Here is a 25,439-nt window from a genome sequence, read left to right as displayed (position 1 = left end):
TCAGCATATGTCAGGACAAATATTACAAAAATGCATTCAAATTTAAATTTTTTATGATTATCCTTGCAACAAGGTGAATAAAATATTTAATATTTCTAATTTTTTGGCGCAATTGGCGGTTACACCATTTGACATTTTCAGGTGCATTTAGTCTTAACTTTCATAAAAATGGTGCAAATGTAATTATTTATTGCATAAAATTAACATAAATACACTATGTTCATTGAAATAAAACTGATGTGTGCTTTTAAAACAAGTAAAAAATAAATAAAAAAAATTGTCACTGACCCAGGTACAGTTTAATATTACACAAAATTAAATATAAATATGTCTTTAAATAACATAAATGACATTATATTTACAAATGATTAAACCATGTTCGTGAAATTTGAACGTCTTTGTCTTATCTAAACGGAAAGCAAACGGAAGATTTGCATTCGTAAAAAATTAGCAAATAAAATATTTCAAATTAATATTTAATGCTGCTTACCTTACTTATGAGATAAATAGTAATAAGTGGATTAATGTACAGGTAGCAGGTTGTTATCGTGAAATAACCCCAGACAGTGAGATCAGGACCCAACGCAAAACGTAATTTCTGCAATAACAACCTGCTGATACATTATCCCTTACACAATACAATGATTTTTAAATGCAGTTTAATTTGTTACCATCTGTGAAATCCAGGCTAAAGTTTTACAATCTAATAATGAGATTAGGAGCATCAAATTTGATTTCACTTATCGATTTCAATCTTTGACATGACCTTACTCAGTCAATACTACAGAATCACAGTTATATTTTCTTTACATTACATAGGATACATTTTTATAGAAAAATACTTGTTCCCACACATTAGAGATCTTTGAATGGTCTCTATACAAACCTCATCGTCTGTGAGACACTATGAGAAACAGACAAATAAAACCAAAAACTTAAATGATAAAATCTGCAGTAATCTACATACAGGTCTGAGTTTTCCAGGGCCCAATCCATCTGGAGTAAGTCTCAACGGTTGAGGGAAACCTGGACTCTCTGGACTTAAACTGGAACTGTGATCTAAAAGAAATATAAAAGCGTTTAATTTAAACAATAATATTTACAGTAACAATGAACACTAATCCTTATACACTTTATTCAGTCGGCAGCCATGTTGAGTCCAAACCGAGGCTGTGAGGGATGGACGTCCAGAGCATGCGCTTTAAACCAATTTGCCAGGTCATATGTCCCTGCTAATTTTAACAATCCATGATTTCTGAGGTTCATTGTCCGGTGTAAATTTGTAAAATGATTTATTTTCTGTGTTTTGTTGGCTGAATGACCTGCATCCTAGTACAAAACAATAGGTTTAAAGCGCATGCTCTGGACGTCCATCCCTCACACACTGCAAAAAATGACTTTCTTAATTAGTATTTTTGTCTTGTTTTCAGTAGAAATATCTAAAAATTCTTAAATTAAGATGCTTTTTCTTGATGAGCAAAATGACCTTAGTAAATAAGTCTAGTTTTAAGACAAATAATATACAATTTAAGTGAAATTGTCCTTAAAACAAGCAAAATTATCTGCCAATGGGGTGAGAAAAAAAAATAGTTAAATAAGATTTCTTTTTTCTTAAACACTTAATTCAAGTAAAAATTTCTCACCCCATTGGCAGATATTTTTGCTTGTTTTAAGCACAAATTCACTTAAATTGTATATTTTTTGTCTAAAAACTACTATTATTTTCTTAGGTCATTTTGCTCATCAAGAAAATACATCTTGATTTAAGAATTTTTAGATATTTCTACTGAAAACAAGACAAAAATACTTAGTAAGAAAGTCATTTTTTGCAGTGCAGCCTCATTGAATAAAGAGCGGTTCACATTTCGCATCTAAAACCGCGCAGAAAACGCGATCGTTGGTTGGTTCTTGTCACATGACCTGCAGTGCGCTTGCGGCATTCCGAAAAGTTAAAATGTTTTAAGTCAAATCATTGTGGACGCGCCTGGAAAAAACGAGCATGTCGCACCGCGTGCGTGACTCAACCGCGTGGCTACATTTGAAATAACGAACTTGAGGACGCAAAAAAAACGCGAAATGTGAATCATCCCTAAGGCGTATAGCTTATGTATTACCCTGCTATAGACCATTTCAAAAGATGTAAAAAACACTTCTTGTTTCAGTTTGTGACTGTTTTTTATTTATTTCAGATATATCATTATCTTTAAGATGTTTGTTTAACTTTTTGATTCAGTTCTATATGTTCTGTTGGTTGTATTTTATCCCAATGTTTATCTAGTGTTAAAAACTGAAACAGGAAGTGCTTCTGGAGATGAAAGGTGTTACATCTTTTGAAATGGTCTATAGAAAAACGGAGTTTAAATGAGAGAAGACGGTGACTGGTGTTTTACCGTGAACCGGTGCTTTCTGCAGCGAGGGCGGTTTGTGTTCTCCATTAACAGACGGTGAGCGGGGCAGGGCCGGGGCGGAGCTCGTCTCTGGACTCGTGTATGGACTGCAGGGAGGCTGATCGTACAGCGGCAGAGGAGGAAGAGATGAATGAAGCCTTTGACAAGGTGACACCTGTGAGGAACAGAAAGTGTGTGATTATATGTTATGATTACATTCCCATACATTAAAACTTTGCAAACACTCACTCTTAATTTACTGCACATTTCACACATAGCAAAGATATAATAAGATTGAGCACTCCTATTACTTTGGATAAGGGACAATGCAATGCTCAATATGGCCGCTCTGGCGATAGAAGTCTCACCTTCTAGTTAAAGAAAAAACAATCATCAACTAATAAAGATTGATGATGATTTTCTGGGGGAGGAGCTTGCCAACATAGTCGCATGAGGAGCTTGCCAACATATGTGCATGCTCAGTAGCTGAAAGGACCTTAAAAAGTGTTTTTTTTTGTGTGCAATTTAAGCTTAAAAAAATAGAAGTTATGGTACAGTTGATGTCTTGTTTAATTGTGATTTTAGCATGCAATTTTAGTGATATCTGTTATTTCCCATTTAAGTAGATAGGACTTGAGTATTGCATGACTGATTGCATGGCCACCTTGTGGCGTGACTTACCTAAAGAGACTTTAGCAATAGTAAACTCATCAATACTATGAAATAACACCCATGTAACTACTGCACTGCAAAAAAATGACTTTCTTACTTAGTATTTTTTACTTGTTTTCAGTAAAAATATAAAAAAATTCTTAAATTAGATTGATATTTTTTTGATGAGCAAAATGACCTAAGAAAATAAGTCTAGTTTTAAGACAAAAAAAATAATCAAATTTAAGTGATTTTGTGCATTAAACAAGCAAAAAAAATCTGCAAACAGGATAAGCAAAAAACTTTAACATTTTTCTTAAACACTAAATTCAAGACAAATTCAAGAAAAATTTGCTTAACCCATTGGCAGATTTTTTGCTTGTTTAATGCACAAAGTCACTTAAGTCTAAAAACTAAACTTATTTTCTTGGGTCGTTTTGCTCATCAAGAAAAAGCATCTTAATTTAAGAATTTGTAAGTATTTTTACTGAAAACAAGACAAAAAAGTTTTTTTCTTGAAAATCATTTTTTGCAACCAATAGCAGATTTTTTTTTACTTGTTTTAAGTAAATTCGCTTAAATTGTATATTTTTTGTCTAAAAACTAGACTTCGAAAAAATAAACTGTTAAAAACTTTTCTTAGGTCATTTTGCTCATCAAGATAAAAAGCATCTTAATTTAAGAATTTTTTGATATTTCTACTGAAAACAATGTACACTGCAAAAAATGATTTTCAAGAAAAAATTCTTAGTATGATAGTACGAAGTTCTTAGTTGTCTGTTTTAAGTAAAAATATTTAAAAATTCTGAAATTAAGATGCTTTTTCTTGATGAGCAAAACGACCCAAGAAAATAAGTCTAGTTTTTAGACCAAAAATATCAAATTTAAGTGATTTTGTGCATAAAACGAGCAAAAAAATCTGACAATGGGGTAAGCAAATTTTTCTTGAATTTAGTGTTTAAGAAAAATTTTCAAGATTTTTTGCTTACACTGCAAACAATGATTTTCAAGAAAAAATATAAGCAAAAAAAATCTTGAACATTTTTCTTAAACACTAAATTCATGAAAAATTTGCTTGACCCATTGGCAGATTTTTTTTGCTTCTTTTTGCACAAAATCACTTAAATTTGATATTTTTGGTCTAAAAACTAGACTTTTTTTGCAGTGTACCCTATTTGGCAGATGCTTGTTTTCAGTAAATTTGCTTAAATTGTGTATTTTTTGTCTAAAAACTAGACTTATTTTCTTAGGTCATTTTGCTCAAAAGAAAAACAGCCTAATTCATTTTTTTGTAGATATTTCTACTGAAAACAAGACAAAAATACGAAGTAAGAAAGTTGTTTTTTTGCAGTGTACCCATCCAGTCTGTTTATTAAAAGATAGCACACTATATCATGATCTGCAATTATGCTTCAAAAGGCTTTTTGATCAGGCACTTCTGAAAGCTTCCTCTTTGAGCCCAAGGTGGGCAGAGTTTGATATGGGTACAGATTTGGCTCGCTGGCTAATTACAGGAAGGAAGAAACCACGCCTGTACCAACCACGCATACCAGACATCAGACTCAGAAATAACACAGAGTCGAAACGTTTACAGAGTAAACGGTTAAGTTTTCTTACTTGTGCATCCGTCAGCCAATGAGAGTCGCCGTTCTCTGAGGCCATCAGATCCTCAACCAGCACAGACGGAAAGACGCCCACCCGTCCGTTAAACTCGCCCTCCCAAAACCCATCGTCCTCCTGGTTGTCTTTGTTGAGGATGCGGATGATAGCGCCCTCGGGGAAGGACAGCTCATCGTCTGTTTGACCCTCATAGTCATACATGGCCTTAACAAAACTCACTGAGAAAGAGACGAAGACGAAACAAAAAGAGGGGAGAAGGAAATGTGTTATTTAACTGTTGAAAGAGCTTTGAGGAGTTTCTCCAAATAGCTTTGAAAGATTCACAAGCGTCTTTATAGCTTTGCTCATAAAGTCCCCCTGTAGTTGATCATTTTCATCACTTAAAACTCATCTTTGAGCATCATAATAGCATTTTTTTAATAACAAATTTTCCTGTGACAGTAATTTCTTCATGCTTTAAAATAGCTTGAATGCAACCCATTTAGTATATGCAAGTCTATGAATATGCAAATTAGCCACCATCTCTACTCAATCACTCAGCTCTGACAATATATATGAATATGCAAATTAGTCCCCGCCTCCACTCTTTTGCACCACTTCAGACCATAGATATACACTCTGTGTGTCAGTTTAAAATACTCAGCAATGGTGTTAAATGATGAATTTGCACATGGCTTGTCTTAAATCATATACAAAATACCACATAGACATAAACAACAATAAAAACTTGATTTTCACAACAGGGGGACTTTAAGATAAACTCACCGCTGGTGTCTCCGTTGAAGCTCCCGGACGTTAGTTCAGGTTCTGTGGAGTTACTGGATGAATGCGATCGTGCATCCATAGCGGCAAGAGACTGCAGCATGCTCAAAACACTGTTAGACGTGGGAAACTGCAAATATTTCTCCGGGACGTAGCCCACCTGACCGGTCTTATTGCGTGCCTGCAATTGCAACAATAAGATAAAAGTCTTTCATTGCAGATTAGATAAAATATTTCAATCAAAATTTGTCAAAATACGTAATAAATGATAACACAGAAAGCAATGCCTGTGGAGATCTTTGTAAGCGACTGGTATTTGTATTTTGTGGTGCAGATTTCGAGTGTGTCTGTTTATTGACCCACTGTGGAAAGAGCTGCATTATATGATTGATCTGAGACAGGAAGTACAGAAGAGCTGAAATAATTGTGTGCTTTACCTTCACCCAGTCCTCCATGTCTCCATCTTCAATGACGTCCAACATCTCCTGCTCATCGATCGTAAGCTCATCTGGCTGAGAGGCCTGAGAGAGAGAGAGAGAGAAAGAGAGAGAGAGAGAGAGAGAGAGAGAGAGAGAGAGAGAGAGAGAGAGAGAGAGAGAGAGAGACAGACAGAGAGAGAGAGACAGACAGAGAGAGAGAGACAGACAGACAGAGAGAGAGAGAGAGAGAGAGAGAGAGAGAAACTTTGACAACCGGTTGCTTTGGTAAATTAAAGACATAAGCACTAAACAGTAAACTGAAGCCAGCTGTTACTAACACTTACCTATCAACTTTCAACTAATCATTGAAGCTTACTGGACAAACGTCAAAAACATTATTATTATTACTAAGAAACTAAGTATTACATTTTTGTAGCTTTTACAGAGGAACAATTTTAATTATTTTGTTAAAAATTAATTTCTTAGTATTTTTGTCTTTTTTTAAGTAAAAATATATATTTTTTTAAATCAACATTCATTTTCTTGATAAGCACAATTACCTACACTGCAAAAAATGATAAAAAAAAAACTCTTAGTATTTTTGTATTGTTTTCAGTAAAAATATCGAAAACTTCTTAAATTAAGATGCTTTTCTTGATGAGCAAAACCACCTAAGAAAATAAGTCTAGTTTTTAGACCAAAAATATCAAATGTAAGTGATTTTGTGCATAAAACAAACAAAAAAATCTGCCAATGCGGTAAGCAAAAAAATATTAAACATTTTTCTTAAACACTAAATTCAAGAAAAAAATCAAGAAAAATGGGCTTATCCCATTGGCACATTTTTTTTGCTTGTTTTATGCACAAAATCACTTACATTTAAAATCACAAAATATTTTTGGTCTAAAAACTAGAATTATTTTCTTGGGTTGTTTTGATCATTAAGAAAAAGCATCTTAATTTAAGAATTTTTAGATATTTTTACTGAAAACAAGACAAAAATTCTTGGCATTTTTGTCTTGTTTTCAGTAAAAATCTATTTTGCTTGAATTTAGTGTTTAAGAAAAATGTTCAAGATTTTTTTGCTTACCCCATTGGCAGATTTTTTGCTTGTTTTATGCACAAAATCACTTAAATTTGATATTATTGGTCTAAAAACTCGACTTATTTTATTGGGTCGTTTTGCTCAATTTTTAGATATTTTTTACTGAAAACAAGACAAAAATACTAAGAACATTTTTTCATGAAAATCATTTTTTTGCAGTGTTTTTAAACAAATAAATAAATAAATACAATTTAAGTGAATTTGAAAAACAAGCAAAAAATCTGCCTGTGGGAATTTTTCTAGTATTTAAGAAAAAAGTTAAAAAAAATTGCTTACCCCATTGGCAGATTTTTTTGCTTGTTTAAAGCACAAATTCACCTAAATTTGATTATTATTTTCTCATGCCATTTTGCTCATTAAGAAAATGCATCTTGAGTTAAAGTTTTCAGATATTTGTACTAAAACCAAGACAAAAATACTAAGTACAAAATTCATTTTTTGCACTGATCGCCCAATAAGACCCTTCAAGTACCATCGACTAAAATAAACCCACAATGCCACATGTCTGCCTGTTCAATCAGAAGAGTCATTCGGTTCATGTTACGACAAGAATCGATGCCATGAATGACACATAAATGCTCTTCATCTTTTGAAATCTTACAGTGACTGACATCTTGACAAGTTTTGTCAAATTGATGCTTATAATTTACCGAATATATCTAACATGCAACTATTCAAATGTCCTTGGGACATTGCACAAGCATGGGTTGTTATCTTCTCCTACCTTGTATGAGTAAAGCACTTTGCAGGTAAGCGGATAGTTTCTTAAAGTCCCTGAAGGACTTGAACTGCTGTCGTCGTGCGTTTCCATGTTCTCCTCTGATTCTTCGCCCTCCTCTCGCTCTAAATCCACAGTGGTCTACAAAAATGGAAACAAATATATCATAAAACACTTCTGCACTTCTTCAAAATGGCACGACAACACTGAAATGTCTCGTGTTTTTTTATAATAAACAGGCGGTTGTAAGATCATGCCAAAAACGGCTATTAAAAACACAGGTGTGGATTCTGTCCAAGCTAGCAGGTGTATGAAAACCAGGTTCTCTCATTGGTCAGCAGGTGATCACGTGACCACAGAAACGTGGCAACAGAGCAACACAGCTGAATAAAGGTCACGTGCATTGAAAACTGATACCTACAGGTGTTTAGAGATTGGTTTAAGAGCTTGAAAACTGATCTCAAATCAGTGTAGGCCAGCTGATATAAGCTCATCCCCACTGCTAACATAATAGAGATTGGAGCAAAGCACATGCCTGTTTAATAACACTGTAAGGTCATTGTTATCTTAATGTCTGTTGATAATATTTCTGCACTTGGACACTTTACATACACAGCTACGATTAAACTTAAACTAACTTTCTCTTTTAACATCAGTGCATTTTTATTGGTTCAAAATAACCCAAATATTCCCCCAATCCCAAAACATCTTTTATAATCCTTTCTATAGTCTCTCTTTCTCTTTGTTTGTCCTTCTGTCTCTCTTTCTGTCTGTGCTGCAAGGTGTTGTGAGTTGAATATTAATTCATATACAGAGGTCAATCTACTGTGAGGTGGGCTTACCTACGGTGGATTACTTCATCCTCATTGAAAGTTATTTCCCTGACCTTTATGCAACATGACGCCTGTATTTTAGTACTGCGGTATATTTGTGCTCCAGTACTGCCATATAGTCGCTCTTTACCGCACCATTAAATGTCAGTATATTTGTATTCGTTGTATGTGGTGTAGTCCAGTAGGTTAAGGGATGTTGGAGGGGTTTAGATTGCCTACAGCAGGGCTTCCCAAACGTTTAAAAAACATGTCTTATTAGTTGAATGTATTTTAATTACGTGGCAAATTTCCATTATTCAACGTAAAAAGAGTTTAGTTGCAAACAACAAACATGATTTAATTAATTACAATTAATTAAATCATAAAACATAAAAATACATATAAATAAAACATTTGCTTACACAAAATATATATTTTATTTGTTTAACCCCTTCAGACCTGATACTTCAGGTGTTTAAACACATCAGCCTTCTTTTGATTGGTTGATCAGCATTTTTATTGGTTTAAACCACAAAATATTTAATGTGCATTCAAGTGGACGCAGGGTCTGAAGGGGTTAACCTGAATGTCATGTGAACATTACACAACACTACAATAAATTAGAAAAATAACAACTCTCATAAGAAAAATGTTTATGTACCCATAAAAAAATTACCAAATAAAGGTCCAATAATAACAATAAATATTATTAATAAAAACTTTAAAACGGATGAAAAAATAAATGTTTTTGAAGTTAAACATGCAATTGTGCTATTAAAATATATACACTCTTAAAAAAGGTACATAAAAAGGTACAAAAGTTGGTCACCAAGGTCGTCCCATTCACTAAGGGCACACTATTATTATGGCTAACCCAACCGAACCGTGCCCGAGCACGATTGTCCCTACTCCCCCAAAAAGCATGCACGCACACTGTACTTTGACCGATCTGAGCCCGCTTTCGTCATTAGGATGCAATTGTTTTAAAGAAAACAGGAAGTAAAGCACACTTAACATTGGAGCCCTCGTAATGTTAAGTCTGTGTTTTTTTATTCTGAGTCGTTAGGTGCGTGATTGACACACAGCCCTCTCACATGCCTATCATATTGCTCAGTTGATCTGTCGCATGTGCAGCTCAGACATCCATGTAACGCTGTGAAAGTGAACCGCGTCCAAGCCCACCTCAGCAAGCCGACCAGGGCACAATTAACCAAACCACGCCCGGGCACGATACAGAGCAATCACACTAGTCAAACAAACAAGGCTTTTGGGGTCAAACGTGCTCGGGCGCGGTTTGGTTGGGATAATGTGAGCACGCCAAAAAGGTATATATACTGATATATATTAAGACCTAAATGGCACATATTAGGTACCATCCCAACTTTTGTACCTTTATTCCTGAGAGTGTATTAAAGGAATAGTCCATTTTCTTAAAAGAAAAATCCAGATAATTTACTCACCACCATGTCATCCAAAATGTTGATGTCTGTCTTTGTTCAGTCGAGAAGAAATTATGTTTTTTAAGGAAAACATTGCAGGATTTTTCTCATTTTAATGGACTTTAAAGCAGACATATCATGCTTTTAAATCTGTCCTTTTTACATATAAATCATCTATTTGTGGTCTATATAAAGCGAAACTGCAATGCTTGGGTCTGAATTCCTCATTATTATAGCCCCACAGGCCCCCTTTCTACCCCTTTTCTGATGTGCATCTGAGAGCAACTCGTTTTGGTACTGTCTTTTTAAATGCACGTCATACCCTGACCCCTCTCCAGGTTGCAGAGGTGACACTCGGTGAAACTCCACCCCGTTCGGCCATTTTTGTAGTTTTATAGCAGAGATACGATTATCTAGCGGCACAGAAACTTTTTATTCACTCGTTATTCACAAAATGTCAACAACGGAAGACTTGTCCATCCAGCCGTACATGTTCGAGCCAGAGTCGGAAACGGAGCGAGATGAAAATGAAGACGACGAACCTGCAGAACAACGTCTTCATATGAAGGTATCGCAATGGTGTGTTAATGCCGTTTGTCAAACCGAAGGCTGCATACGTCATCAAGGCGGTCTTATTTCAGAATATTAACAATTATAAAGTTGACTATTACTCTTAGTTAATTGTAAATTGTTGTAATATGCTATAACTTAATCCCGGGTTGATGACCACATGCGACATCCACAGGCTGCAGCCTTCGGATTGAGAAACAGCACTGCTAAACCATGACAACCGTGTACTTTACTGTTTTTAAAGTTATTTACAGCTTACCGAAGTGCTCTGCTCGTCGTCTCCAAAGATAGAAGTAATTGACCCCTCAATCAGACGAAGTCTATCGGCAAATCCTACTTTATACTGGTGGAGGTTGGTGAAATAGTTATCCTTGAAGTGCTTCGCGCACTAAAAAAATGACATTTCCGTGAAAAATAAAACTCAACCAGGCACAGGTTCAACAACCGAACATTTTGATGTACTCTCTCGTAACTTCTGCATCCTTGAGCTTGGACTACAATATCGCAGCGAGAAATTGAAAATGGCGGATTGCTCGTAGTGTTGGGCTGGAAGTCGATGTCCTTATTTAGCAGTTCCGCTGCAAATACTGTGACGTAATTGTTCAAAAAACGTAATAGATAATAGAAAAATCAGAACCGGTTGGAAAATATGACCAAAACAGAATATAAAGATATCAACAAAGCACCTGAAGAGACTAATTTCAACTTTTATGTACTTCTAAACACTACAAATATACAACAAAATGCATTTAAGAGCTAAGAAAGTGGATTTAGCATGATATGTCTCCTTTAATGGACACCAACACTTAACACTTAACTCAACACGTAAATTTTTTTTTTTCAACGGAGTTTCAAAGGACTCTAAACGATGCCAAACGAGGCATAAGGGTCTTATCTAGCGAAACGATTTTCATTTTTGACAAGAAAAATAACAAATATAAACTTTTAAACCACAATTTCTCGTCTAGATCCAGTCCTGAAAGCGTCAGCGTGACCTCACGCAATACATCATGACGTCAAGAGGTCACATAGGACGAACGCGAAACTCCACCCCAGTGTTTATAGGGCGTCTTGAAAGAGGACCGTTCCGACGTTGTTGTATGTCATCTGATACTAATTAATGTCTTTGTGTCAGTTTATTGTTTACAATGGTCCGCAAATGTGCGTTTTATATATGTAACACGTGACCTCCATACGTCACTACGCATTTACGTTAGGTCGCGCTGGACCGGATCTAGACAAGAAATTGTGGTTTAAAAGTGTATATTTGTTATTTTTCTTTTCAAAAATGAAAATCGTTTCGCTAGATAAGACCCTTATGCCTCGTTTGGGATCGTTTATAGACCTTTGAAACTCCATTGAAAAAAACTGTTAAGTGTTAAATGTTGGGCTCTATTAAAGTCCATTAAAATGAGAAAAATCCTGGAATGTTTTCCTCAAAAAACATAATTTCTTCTCGATTGAACAAAGAAAGACATCAACATTTTGGATGACATGGTGGTGAGTAAATTATCTGGATTTTTGTTTTTAAGAAAATGGATTCCTTTAACTTCTCAGGGGGTACTTCAAGAAAATAATTTGGGTCAAGGGGGTTCAGCTGACAAAAAAGTTTGAAAACCCCTGGCCTAGAACAAAGCTCTTTGTCACACAAGTGTCCTTACAGTATGGTAGTAAACGAGATACTCACTGAAAGAGAGAGGTCATGGGTGGTAAGGGTGGGTAGTGACGCCCAACGCTCGTTCTCCAACTCCTCCATCACCTGATTCATGGCACTCTTCAACCACGTGTCCACGGAAACACCAACCTGCCGCAGAAGATCCAGACGAGCTTCGGCCTTAAGCTTTACAGTCTGAAACGGATTAAAAGAGATGTCAACAAAAAAACAAAGATGATGACAATCCTGAAATAACTGCTTCACATCACAAAGAAAGAAATATGATATTATGTTGTATCTTTTTAAAGGCACTGATACATTACACGTAATTGAACCAAGAAAAAACAAATATTATAATAATTTCATCAATTCTACAAAACATTTTGAAATAAGCCTTTCATGTCACAATGCAATAATTCATGTACTGTTTTTATACTAATGAATGTTATTAAACTGCTCTCTAAACTACAAACATCTTGCATTAAAAAAACTCTTCATTTCTTTTAATTGTGGGAGGATGATTGTGTAATGGTCCACTCATTATTAAACCATCAGGTTGATCTCAGAGGAGAATACAGATGTCCATACACCATTAACACTTCTCATTATTCACAATGATGCATCTGAAGACTCAGTTTCCAATGTCACAGACAACACAAACAGTTTTCATTGCTAAATAAAAACATAATTTTTGAGCAAATCTAAAGGGAGGGAAATAATTACAGACCAATTATATTTCTAATATCCGTTGGGAAAACACGCTACAAAGTTTGCTGCCAAATACAATGCAATATTTTCCAACTGAACTTCACGTGCGATTTCTTATTCTGTTTGTTGTTAATGCTCCATTAGCTCTTAATGGGGATATTAAATATTTAATGGCCTGAGCTTAAACAATCTGTCTGCAGGAGATCCAAGACAAAAACAACGTGCAAACAAAAGTGCTTTATAATGCAATTGATTGCCGTGTGGATCTACAAGTACAGTTTCAGTCATACATCATAAATTTGTTACTGTGCCCAGAGGATCGTCATAAACTAGGTTTCCTTTGAAAAGGAAAATCCTGTCATTTATCCAGCATCATGTGATTTCAAACCTGCACCAGGTGGGTTTTTTTTCTTTAATAAAACCATGCCCACTTTTATGGCTATGCTCATGGTGAGCACCTGTATTTCAGTTTGTCCACAGACTTCACAAGATGTTTTTCTTTGTACACTGAGGTCAGATGTAAACTATTAAGAGAGCTCGTATGTTGTGCAGCTGTATGGGGGAAAAACCTGTCCTTAAATTTACTTTTTTGGTTTAATGAAGGTTTTTGTGACATCTCGCATGAGGTTTTAACTTTGTTTAGAGGCTTTGGCATGCAAACACTTATTCCAGAAAATACTTTTATTGCCATTCATCCCAAAATGACAGAGATATAATTTTGGGTCAACATGGCACAGCCCTAATACAGGTTTGTGAAAACATAAAGGTTAATGAAATGAATATTAATTTATGGATGAACTATATATTTAAGTTACAACATATTCAGGGCCAGAAGAGGGCGCTGTGACAGCTGGAAGTAATGAGGGAGACCACAGGACATAACAGATGGGCAATTCCATGCAAATGTCAACCTTGGCATGATAAAATACAGTCTTTACCTAAAGTTTTTAATAACCATACTGATATCTCAGATGTCAATATTTGGTGTTTTAAATATCCATGCAAAATCTCTGTTAAAGTTTTTAAAGCAGGTTTTTCATTATTTTCCATAGTTAAAGGGTTAGTTCACCCAAAAATAAAAATTCTGTCATTTTCTCACTTTCATATTGTTACAAACCTGGATACAGGATACCTGGATACATTTCTGGAGCACGAATAAAGATATTTTAAGGAATGTTTGTAACTGAACCATTCCCCATGCACTTCCATAGTAGGAAAAAGAATACTATGGAAGTGAATGGTGCTGTTCAGTTTGGTTACAAACATTGCTCAAATATCTTCCTTTGTGTTTATCAGAACAAAGAAATGCATGCAGGTTTGTAACAACATGACAGTGAGTAAATGACAACAGAATTTTAATATTTGGATGGAATAACTCTTTTAAGTAAGTGCAAATTTCAAAATTGTCACTAATAACAGAGAAATGTCACATGCACAACGTGGTTTCTTCTTAAAAATAAATGTGCACACAAGAATTAGTTGAAAATAAAATGCATTCTCTGGAAATTTACATTTTAAGTTTTAACTGCAAATGTCATGCTGTGCGATGTATTGATCGCTTGGGGTTAGATTTGGGGGTTGGGTTAGGATGTACTTTTATGAATTGGTTTCTACATGTTTTTCTTCTGCTTTTAAAACTATTCTCACATGGAGTTGGGATTAGGATGTCTAAAAATGTAACAGAAAGTGATTCTTACCCCAAACCCAAGCGACAGAAAATAGAAAAAACAATGAGAAAACAATACATAAAATGACACGAGAAATCCGTGGGAGTGACACGGAAAAAAGCTGAATTCCGTGACATGGACACGGATAAAGTGATCAAATTTTCCGTGACTACAACACAGATTTTCGTGAGATCAGGTTGAACTGACTATACCAGAACAGGCCTTAAATAGTTGACAATGCTACTAAGGTCATATTAGTACTGGACCACATGTCTGTAATGGCTTTGTAATATATCACATTGCAATTAACAATTAACGCCAGCATTTTTCATGATTTTCACAAAAGTTTAATGCCTTCCAGAAAATGCTCCTTTTTAAATATATAAACATACAATATAAGAAATAAAAGAACAAAAACATCCGTTTCATCCTACCTTCATGTGTTCTGTTTTTATCACCTCTCAAATATGTGTAGGTTTCATCAAAAACACAAAATTTTGAGCAAAAAGCTGAGATAATTCCATTTTTGTGAAGGACTTTTGATAGAGATCAGATGCAGAGCGATCTTTAAAACATACACGGACATACAGCTGTTTGCCCTAGAGAGCACCACCTGGTGGATAATAGCGGTATTGCAGATTGACGAGATTCCCCGCCATTGACGAGTTAAGCGTTAAAGAGCGCCATCTGATACTGTCTCGTTTATACAGGTGATGCAGCTCCCCCTTGTGGTTTTTTAAGAGATGTGCAATCATTGTGGTGATCTGAAATCATCACAATGAGGTCAAACAATCGTGATGATATGATTATTTGATTATTTAATTATGGTGACAGCCCTATTCTGAATAAATGTTTTTGGGCTTCTGTCTTTGTTTTATGCAATATTCTTTTACAAAAACAGATAAAATGATACTCAGATACAGTATGCATTACACAAAATCCTACTTTTGGCAGGGATGTTTACTTTAATAAAGTAAGTTTTTCAGAAGTGAAACGAAGAGTAGCAGGTGATCATATTGCATTTTGATGAAGATTATGAAAATGCAAGATAAATCTGATATTGATGACTTGTGTATGATAACATGTATTATTAAAATGAACCCAAACAACCCGACGCACACAAACAAACACTCACCTCTGCTTTCCGGATGTTCTCTTTGGCTTCCTCTATTCGGAATTCCAGCTCATTCCGGCTCTGTTCTGTGGTTGGAGTCCCGAGCGTCTCACACTCCTCTAGAGTCTGTCATTAAAAAACAAATGACTGTTAATCAGCTTAATTCAATTAACTCACCCAGCAACTAATCTACAAAAACACCACTGCACCAGAGCTCCTGCTGCGGATCTGACAAATAAACAAGACACAAACACGCACAAGATTTCTTCTTATCGATTTACATTTGTGAATAACTACATGTGTCCTGGTTATCTCTTACCCTCAAATCACAACAACATAAAATTAGATTTTGCATAAAGAAAATTAAGCCTTTTTTTGAAGAACCGAATTATTTTAATTGTATTCATAACCATGAATCACATTTTCTTACCAAAGTCTCAAATAAAAGGGAAACATGATATAAATGAAGAATAAAAAACATGACACAATGTCAAAATAAAACATTTAATTTTCTTTATGCAACATGAAGTAAACAATAATCTGGACATGTGATGTAAGATTTATTTGACTATGAAACAATAGTTATTGCTTTAATCCCTTGTAATGAATATTATAGTGTGTTTGCGTGTGGCTTGCTTCTCACAGACTTTTATCATTTGTGTGTAATGGATGTTTATAAGAAAGCGTGACTCATCAGTGAACACAAAATGATATTTAAAAGCACATGTATTTTTCTCACAGATTTGTAATGAATGTTATTTCCGAGCTGTGGTTGTTGTGGTGTCTGAATGTGTGCATGTAACATCATGCCACTCACCCGTTTGCAATGGATGATGTTTTTGTGTTCGCGGGCCAGCCGTGTTGCCCATTTCCTCGCCTCTTTGTTAAGACTGTGTTCTTCGGTGGTGCCCGTCTCCGACTCCAGCTGCCGACTCTGAAACGCACGCAGAGGACCGGTTACCACGGCAACACACACCTACCTGGATTTCACAGGTCTAAGATCAGACCTGTGAGTCTGAACTCATTACATTTACAATTAAAAATCCACAACACGTCGAGGAAAAGAGCTTCTCCCCCTTTCTGAATCACAGGGGATTCATTACTCATCTCCAATACAAATGAAGGAACACGCTTGGATTAGCAGTTAAAGATGCGCAATAAACAATTCCTCACAATACTTCAAACTAAAGATGAAACAACCGAGTATTTGAGTTAAAACAACCCAGCAAAGGTTAGTTTTAAACCAAGGGGTTGGGTTTGTCCATATTTGACTCAACATAAAACCACCCAACATTTTTAAGAGTGCAGATTTATACATGCAGCATTACTCTAAATGTAGCCAAATATATTCGCTAATCGCTATACATAAAAATAAATACATTGTAGTGCTGGGCAAAGATTAATCGCGATTAATCGCAAACAAAATAAAAGTCATTTTTTTGCATAATATATGAGTGTGTGCTGTGTAATTTTCCAAGTTCCATCAATTTATCAATATTCTACCTTAAAAATAATGTATTTTTATTCAAGCTACCAAAAATTTACGAGTACCGGCTACCAGGTATTTAGAAATTTTGCGAGCCATGTATATATATTTTAGGTGGGGAGGCGCATATCTAGGGGTCCTCGGCACCAATTTTGGTTTGAAAACCCCTGCTATATGTAATAAGAAAGATGGATTTGCACTATACACATACTAAAGCATCGAATGTACACCAGCTTAAAAATACCAGCGTTATTTTATAGCAGTAATTACTAATGGACCTGTCTGTGTGAATATCTAGTAACATTACTACAGCTTTATGTACTGTGCCTAATGTTATATATATCATTAAATTTGTACCTGCTATTAGTACTAACTACTATGTACTTACATTTGAAATGAATATGCATAAACAGTAAAAACCTTAAGTGTCCAATGTCCAGGACAGGATTTAGATTAATCCGGGACTAGGCCTTAGTTATATTAGTAGTTTTTACAAACAAACCTTACAAAAAAACAATACTGACTTGCATCTTGAGACAAAACAATGCCAATTGATATATGTTAAGATATGTCCATGCAAGATGTTTTTAAATGAAGGCAGCTCAAACACGCATTTTAGTCTAGGACTAGGAGATAAACCCTGTCCTGTAAACCGCCCTTATGTGTTTCAAATAGTGTAATTTTCTCGACAGAATAACCACTAAATTCTAAGAAACAACATCCAGATAAAACCATGACATACACTCACCTAAAGGATTATTAGGAATACCTGTTCAATTTGTATTAATGCAATTATCTAATCAATCACATGGCAGTTGCTTCAATGCATTTAGGGGTGTGGTCCTGGTCAAGACAATCTCCTGAACTCCAAACTGAATGTCAGAATGGGAAAGAAAGGTAATTTAAACAATTTTGAGCGTGGCATGGTTGTTGTTGCCGGACGGGCTGATCAGAGTATTTCACAATCTGCTCAGCTACTGGGATTTTCACGCACAACTATTTCTAGGGTTTACAAAAAATTGTGTGAATGGAAAAACATCCAGTATGCGGCAGTCCTGTGGGTGAAAATGCCTTGTTGATGCTGGAGGTCAGATGAAAATGGGCCGACTGATTCAAGCTGATAGAAGAGCAACTTTGACTGAAATAACCACTCATTACAACCGAGGTATGCAGCAAGGCATTTGTGAAGCCACAACACGCACGACCTTGAGGCAAACGGGCTACAACAGCAGAAGACCCCACCGGGTACCACTCATCTCCACTACAAATAGGAAAAAGAGGCTACAATTTGCACAAGCTCACCAAAATTGGACAATTGAAGATTGAAAAATGTTGCCTGGTCTGATGAGTCTCCATTTCTGTTGAGACATTCAGATGGTAGAGTCAGAATTTGCCCTAAACAAAAGGAGAACATGGATCCATCATGCCTTGTTACCACTGTGCAGGCTGGTGGTGGTGGTGTAATGGTGTGGGGGATGTTTTCTTGGCACACTTTAGGCCCCTCAGTGCCAATTGGGCATCGTTTAAATGCCACAGCCTGAGCATTGTTTCTGACCATGTCCATCCTTTTATGACCACCATGTACCCATCCTCTAATGGCTACTTCCAGCAGGATAATGCACCATGTCACAAAGCTTGAATAATTGGTTTCTTGAACATGACAATGAGTTCACTGTACTAAAATGGCCCCCACAGTCACCAGATCTCAACCCAATAGAGCATCTTTGGGATGTGGTGGAACGGGAGCTTCGTGCCCTGGATGTGCATCCCACAAATCTCCATCAACTGCAAGATGCTATCCTATCAATATGGGCCAAAATTTCTAAAGAATGCTTTCAACACCTTGTTGAATCAATGCCACAAAGAATTAAAGCAGTTCTGAAGGCGAAAGGGAGACAAACACAGTATTATTATGGTGTTCCTAATAATCCTTTAGGTGAGTGTATTGTAAGATGCACTTGAGATATCTTGACAACCCTATTCTGTATTGCTGATAATGCGACCTCATGCATGTGTATATTTGTTTTGAGCGTAACGGCACGTCGATGCAAACTCAATTCAAGCACTTTGACAAAAGAGTCGTCACCTAACACCGCCACATCATTCCGATGCCAACACACATACACAAGACTCTCCTGTTAAGCTGTACTCCAGTCTTCCCTGTTTTCCCTCTCTGTGTGCCCTTAGGCAGATGTGCAGTACATGTTTTAAGCATGCTGGCAGAAAAAAAAAACACATGACAGCCTGCAAAGCCTCCATCTGGATGTGAACATCCTAATCAATCCCACATGCCTGTGCTTCAGACTCACAGAGATATGCATTGTGAAAAAAACTGATGGACTGAGTATGCGTGGATAATCTGAAAGCCTTTAAAGGGGGGGGTTTAACAGTATTTCATACATTCCGACAGTTAAAGAGTTGTATTCCTCATGCTAAACAAAGGCAGTGTCAAAAAAAGCAGTTGCCAAAGCAGTCACTCCTCTTTACGTTAAAAGACCCAATATGGGAGTCAATCAAAACCTAATCTCAAATGTTTTGTTTGCAATTGGCGCATAGGTGCATTTAATGTAAACAACACGAACATATAGCTGTGCTGTACTCGTAACTCTTTACGGAAAGTCCGCTTTGTCTTTTATAAATCTGACAATATGAAAGACTTTTTGGACATATGAAGGATGAAATACTACTCTATAGGTACCCAAGATTAAAATGAGATTGTCAGAAACTGTGTGTGTTATGTGATCTTTAAACCTCATCCTCTATAAAATAGTAACTCGGCAACCACCAGTAAAGACAATATTGCACGACACCGAGGCGTAATGGGAGATGAAGTCGGAGTGACATCGTGTACCTGCGCTAGAGTCATTCGCATCACACTGACGGCCGAAGGCTCAATGTCCACCAACTGCTGGACGGAGCTGAGAGTCTGAGCCGGAGAGGAGCAGAGATGAGACACAAACACACACACACAAGAGGTGTTAAGAGACAGGAAAATTAGTTAGAAACAGTAAAGCAGTTAGAGTAAGATGTTAGAAAACACAAGCACTAAAGTTGTCTTCAAGAAAAATTAGACTACAGGACACAACATTGATTCATTAAAGAAAGAAGTTAGAAAAGAAAGAGATTTCAGATCATTCAGCAGTACATATATATACTGTTAGTTGTAATGTTTAGTGTAAAGGGCTTGTTATAGTTGTGCGTAGGTGCTACGGCGTAGCCGCGACGGCATAGGTTCCGCGTCGGTTAACTTTTGCGCTGTCATCCGCGTTGACCGCTGGTAGGCACTATCCCCGCATGTAATCACAGTTGCAGCGCAACCATCAATGAAGAAGCAGCTTGGCAAGTTAACCCACAAACGAAGAAGAAACAGCAACTTGTTGTGTATGATTTGAGATGACCAGCAGTGATGGAAGTAAATAAACAGCGACTTTTGTTGTAGTTTGAGTTAAATCACTCCTCAACTTTCACCGTCGCAAATGGAAATACCTATGACCCACTTTTTTACTTGACGGGAGGGGTTCTGGTGGATCAATCACAGCGCTTGTGGTCTGCGTAAAAGTGACGCGCTGTTAAAAATTTTGCGAGTTGCACGTCAAGCTACGTAGAGCTACGCAGAGGCTACGGATAACCTACGGTGACTATAAATTGAGCTTAATGTGACCCGGCCTATGAAAACCCAGCCAATTTCTACATATAATCATCTTGCGTAATGTAATGATCATTCCGGTAAATAAAACCTTGGTGTCTTTAACTCTTTCACCGCCAGCGTTTAAAAAAAAAGTTGCCAGCCAGCGGCAGCAGTTTCACAAAAGTTTAATGCTTTCCAGAAAACGTTCTTCTTTAAATATATAAACATACAATAGATCAAATAAAAGGACAGACACCTATCTCATCTGTTGTCTTTTTATCACCTCTCAAATATGGGTAGGTTTCTTCAAAAATACAAAGTTTTGAGGAAAAGCTGAGATAACTGCATTTTTGTAAAGGACTTTCATTAGAGATCAGATTCAGAATGAAGATCAAAACATACACAGACTTTTTTACTGTTTTTGGATCAGTGGATGCTTCAGTGTTTTAAAAGTTGTATAAGAGGGGCACCTGGTGGATAATTGCAGAAATACAGGCTCCTAATCTCATTATTAGATTATGAGACTTTAAGACAGGATTTTACAGACAGGGTCACATTTAACTGACTCCACATAAATATTATTGCATTGATGGAGCATTAAAACATGAATGTCCCAAAATCTGCTGTGATTGAAGGCAAAGCAGTCGACAAACTGTAAGAGAGTTTAGAGAAAGCAGGATGTTTTTAATCACCACAGGAACAAGAAATTCTGTTCCCTGTCTCTCAGATGGGCCGAGCTAAAAATAGGTGACGAAGAAATTTGTGTTTTTTTGGCACAGTTGTGACGTACGTGTCGCTGACGGTGTTAACACTGAATAAAATATGAAACGTTTCAACACCTTAAACCTACAAACGAGGCGTACAGGCAGACGAGCAAGAAAAGAAATATTGAGGAAAACTAAATTAACCAAAAGCAAATAACAAGAGTCTCAGCCAGGATCAAGAATCCTGAAGATGCACGCTTTGATATCCACATTTCGAAGTTATTACGTGACTGCAAAATACATTTGGTATTTTTCAACGTGCTGAGGAAATGAAGACCTGCTGCTGGACTTGTCTCATACACGTGGAGCCAGAAACTCAGATGTGCTTGTCTCGGATAAACATGCAGTACTTGTGAAACTCACAGTGTCGCTGTCGCTGGGCTGGAACTGAAAGTCTTGTGATTTAATAAACACCGGGTTCTCCTGCAGGAACAACTGTTGGTTGAAATCCTGCATTACCTGGACACAGAAAAAACACACACATCTAACATTAGTGGTATGTAAAATAAAGCATCATTGGGTATATGAATATGTACTGAGCCCCTAAGGTGACATTGGAGAAAAAAAATCTAAAGTTTAGTTTCATGTGCTCACGTGAAACTTTCGCGTGCACATGTGAAACTAAACGCGATAGTTTCAAGTGCGCACGCTATAGTTTCAAGTGCGCACGCTATAGTTTCACGTGCGCACGCTATAGTTTCACGTGCGCACGCTATAGTTTCACGTGCGCACGCTATAGTTTCACGTGCGCACGCTATAATTTCACGTGCGCACGCTATAGTTTCACGTGCGCACGCTATAGTTTCAAGTGCGCACGCTATAATTTCACGTGCGCACGCTATAGTTTCACGTGCGCACGCTATAGTTTCACGTGCGCACGCTATAGTTTCACGTGCGCACGCTATAGTTTCACGTGCGCACGCTATAGTTTCACGTGCGCACGCTATAGTTTCACGTGCGCACGCTATAGTTTCAAGTGCGCACGCTATAGTTTCATGTGCGCACGCTATAGTTTCACGTGAGCACGCTATAATTTCACATGAAGAAAAAATTAAATAAAGTTTAGTTTAGAAACTATAGCGTGCGCACGTGAAACTATAGCGTGCGCACGCTATAGTTTCTAAACTAAACTTTATTTAATTTTTGCTTTATGTACCCTTAGGGACTCCGTAAATATGTGTGTGTAAAGGGATTTTATTCATAAAGAATCTGATAATGAGGAACTGGCAGAAGGAATCTGTTTCTGGGAATGAGTGTGAGAGAGAGAGAAAGTGTGACTCACTCGGCTGGACTTTTCCAGGAGGAACTGGAAGGTGTTGTGGATGGCTTGAAATGCTTCCAGTTCGGTACGGCAAAAGGATATGAGATAATCCTTCACGTGGTCATACACATTTCCCTCTAGACCCTGAAAACAAAGAGATCATAAATTTTATTTGTACTGAACAGATGAGAAGTGATTGTGTGGTGTGAGAGCCACAGAACAAACGGCAGACAGATGCATTATGGGAGATTGTGGTGCATCCTCAGCCAGTTTATAGAGAGGAGAGAGAGAAATCAGGAAAAGGTTCGTGATGGGACCTGCAGCGAACAGGCGCTTGTGCTGTTTTCTGGGCAGATTGTTCAAACATCGGCAGCTGCTGAGAAAGATCAGCCAGTTCAGATTCCTGAACCACAACATACAAAAACAAAAGTTCAAATCCTGCTCTCTCTCTCTCTCTCGCTCGCTCGGCCTCCATGTTCAGCAGTACTGGGAAAGAATGTAGTTGTGATTTGTAAGAATGTTTACAGTGGGAGGACTGGAAATGCCACAGTGTCCCGACAGCACACACACAGAGACACGAGTCAGTCTGGATCGAGCGGGCTTGTTGTGTGTGGACCGCTGGGTTACGGCAGGTGCTCTCAGGAAACACACATACACAGAGAAAGACTGTGAGTCATTACATGCATGCTTCCTCTTGATAGGGTCCTGAAAGCCTCCACCCACCAGACTGAAGTTCTTTAGCGTCTGTGTGTTATGTGTGTTTGTGAACCGAGAGGAAAGGGGGTGCAGGGTTCATTTCGGAGCCGCACACTGTGGAATGATTTGTTTCTCCGGCTTTCAAAGGTGCGAGAGTTCTTAAACTTCCTGGTTTTGTCATGACCGTGCATTCACACAAACACACACGCACTTTAAAAACATTCCCAAATGTGAAAAAGTACAACTCATGTGGCCCAATAAGAACTCCCGGACGGACGGACAAGAAAACCTTGTGTTCTTTCACACACGCACACATATATACACAAAGTCAACAACACCATCAGCTGAACAAACATAAATACTTCACTTTACACCCTAATGCCTCATGCAGAGAATTAATGAACCCCAGAATCCACACGCACATTAAACACACGCACAACACAGACACAGGCACACACACGCGCACACACACACACGACAAAGACACAAATACAACACAGATGCACATAAACACACCAGTGACACACAAAAAGACAAACACACGCACAAGCAAACACATCAAAGACGCACACACAAACACGACATAGACGCACAAACACATGACAAGGAAACACATACACAAAAAGACAACACACGCGCAAACAAACACTACACAGTCGCACACACAAACACGACATAGACGCACAAACACATGACAAAGAAACACACACACACACACACACACACACACACACAAACAAACACATCACAGACGCACACACAAGCATGACACACAAATACAACAAATACACACACAGACACACGGCAAAGACACACAAACACAACACAGACACAAAAACACAACATACATGCAAAGACACGACACAGATGCACACACAAACACGACACTGACACACAAACACATGACAAGAAAACACACATACAAATAAACACGTCACAGACGCAAACATGAGCATGACACACAAATACAACAAAGACACACAAACACCACACAAATATGACAGGGAGACACACACACAAAAACACAAGACACATGCAAACAAACATGACACAGACGCACACACAAGGACAACCCACACACACAAACACATGGCAAGAAAACACACACAGAAATACAACACACACGCACACACACACACACACACACACACACAAACAAAAACGTCACAGACGCACACAAAAACATGAAACACAAACACACACACACACAACAAGGAAACACACACACACACACACACACACACACACACACACACACAAACACGGCACAGACGCACACACAAACACGACACAAACACAAACATGACAAGGAAAAACACACACAAAACAAAAGACATGCGCAAACAAACACGACACAGATGCACACACAATGGCAACACACACAAACACATGAAAAGAAAACACACACACACACACACACAAACATAACAAGGAACACACACACACACACACACACACACACACACACACACACACACACACACACACACACACACACACACACACACACACACACACACACACACACACGACGCAGACACACAACACAGATGCACACAACAAAAACACACACACAAACACAGCATAGACAAACACGTAAACACAAAACAGATGCACACACAAACACGACACAGGCGCAGACACAAACAACACAGATGCACACACAAACAGGATACAGACTCCCACAAACACGACACAGACACACGCACAAACATGACACAGATGTACACAAACATAACACAGACACACACAAACACGAAAATGATACACACACACACACACACACACACACACAAAAACACAAACATGACGCAGACACACAACACAGATGCACACAACAAAAAACACACACAAACACACACGACACAGACAAACATGACAAGGAAAACACACACACAACAAAGACATGCAAACAAACATGACACAACTCGGACACACACAAAAACATGACACAGGCACACAAAAACATGCCACAGAA

The 25,439-nt window shown here is 37.4% G+C and overlaps 1 protein-coding gene across 2 annotated transcripts in view; it reads right to left on the bottom strand.

Annotated features, from left to right (window-relative positions):
* Positions 1-25,439, bottom strand: part of LOC135739791 (F-BAR and double SH3 domains protein 2) — an 89,901-nt gene that overhangs the window by 2,632 nt on the left and 61,830 nt on the right. Inside the window, exons 9-20 of one of the 2 annotated variants that reach the window (XM_065257842.2) lie at positions 22,787-22,909; positions 21,868-21,963; positions 19,964-20,038; positions 16,444-16,560; positions 15,648-15,752; positions 12,171-12,332; positions 7,669-7,803; positions 5,858-5,941; positions 5,424-5,601; positions 4,656-4,876; positions 2,391-2,562; positions 968-1,059 (exon numbers count right to left, since the gene is read on the bottom strand). In XM_065257842.2, coding sequence (XP_065113914.1) covers positions 968-1,059; positions 2,391-2,562; positions 4,656-4,876; positions 5,424-5,601; positions 5,858-5,941; positions 7,669-7,803; positions 12,171-12,332; positions 15,648-15,752; positions 16,444-16,560; positions 19,964-20,038; positions 21,868-21,963; positions 22,787-22,909 — 1,560 coding nt within the window. The remainder of the gene's footprint in view (positions 1-967; positions 1,060-2,390; positions 2,563-4,655; positions 4,877-5,423; positions 5,602-5,857; positions 5,942-7,668; positions 7,804-12,170; positions 12,333-15,647; positions 15,753-16,443; positions 16,561-19,963; positions 20,039-21,867; positions 21,964-22,786; positions 22,910-25,439) is intronic. The other variant, XM_065257843.2, reaches the window with a different exon arrangement.

This window comes from Paramisgurnus dabryanus, chromosome 9, assembly GCF_030506205.2.
Source record: "Paramisgurnus dabryanus chromosome 9, PD_genome_1.1, whole genome shotgun sequence".
In the NCBI taxonomy this organism is placed as follows: domain Eukaryota; kingdom Metazoa; phylum Chordata; class Actinopteri; order Cypriniformes; family Cobitidae; genus Paramisgurnus; species Paramisgurnus dabryanus.
The sequence above is the reverse complement of the archived record's forward strand: the minus strand, read 5'-3'. Positions and strand labels throughout refer to the sequence as shown.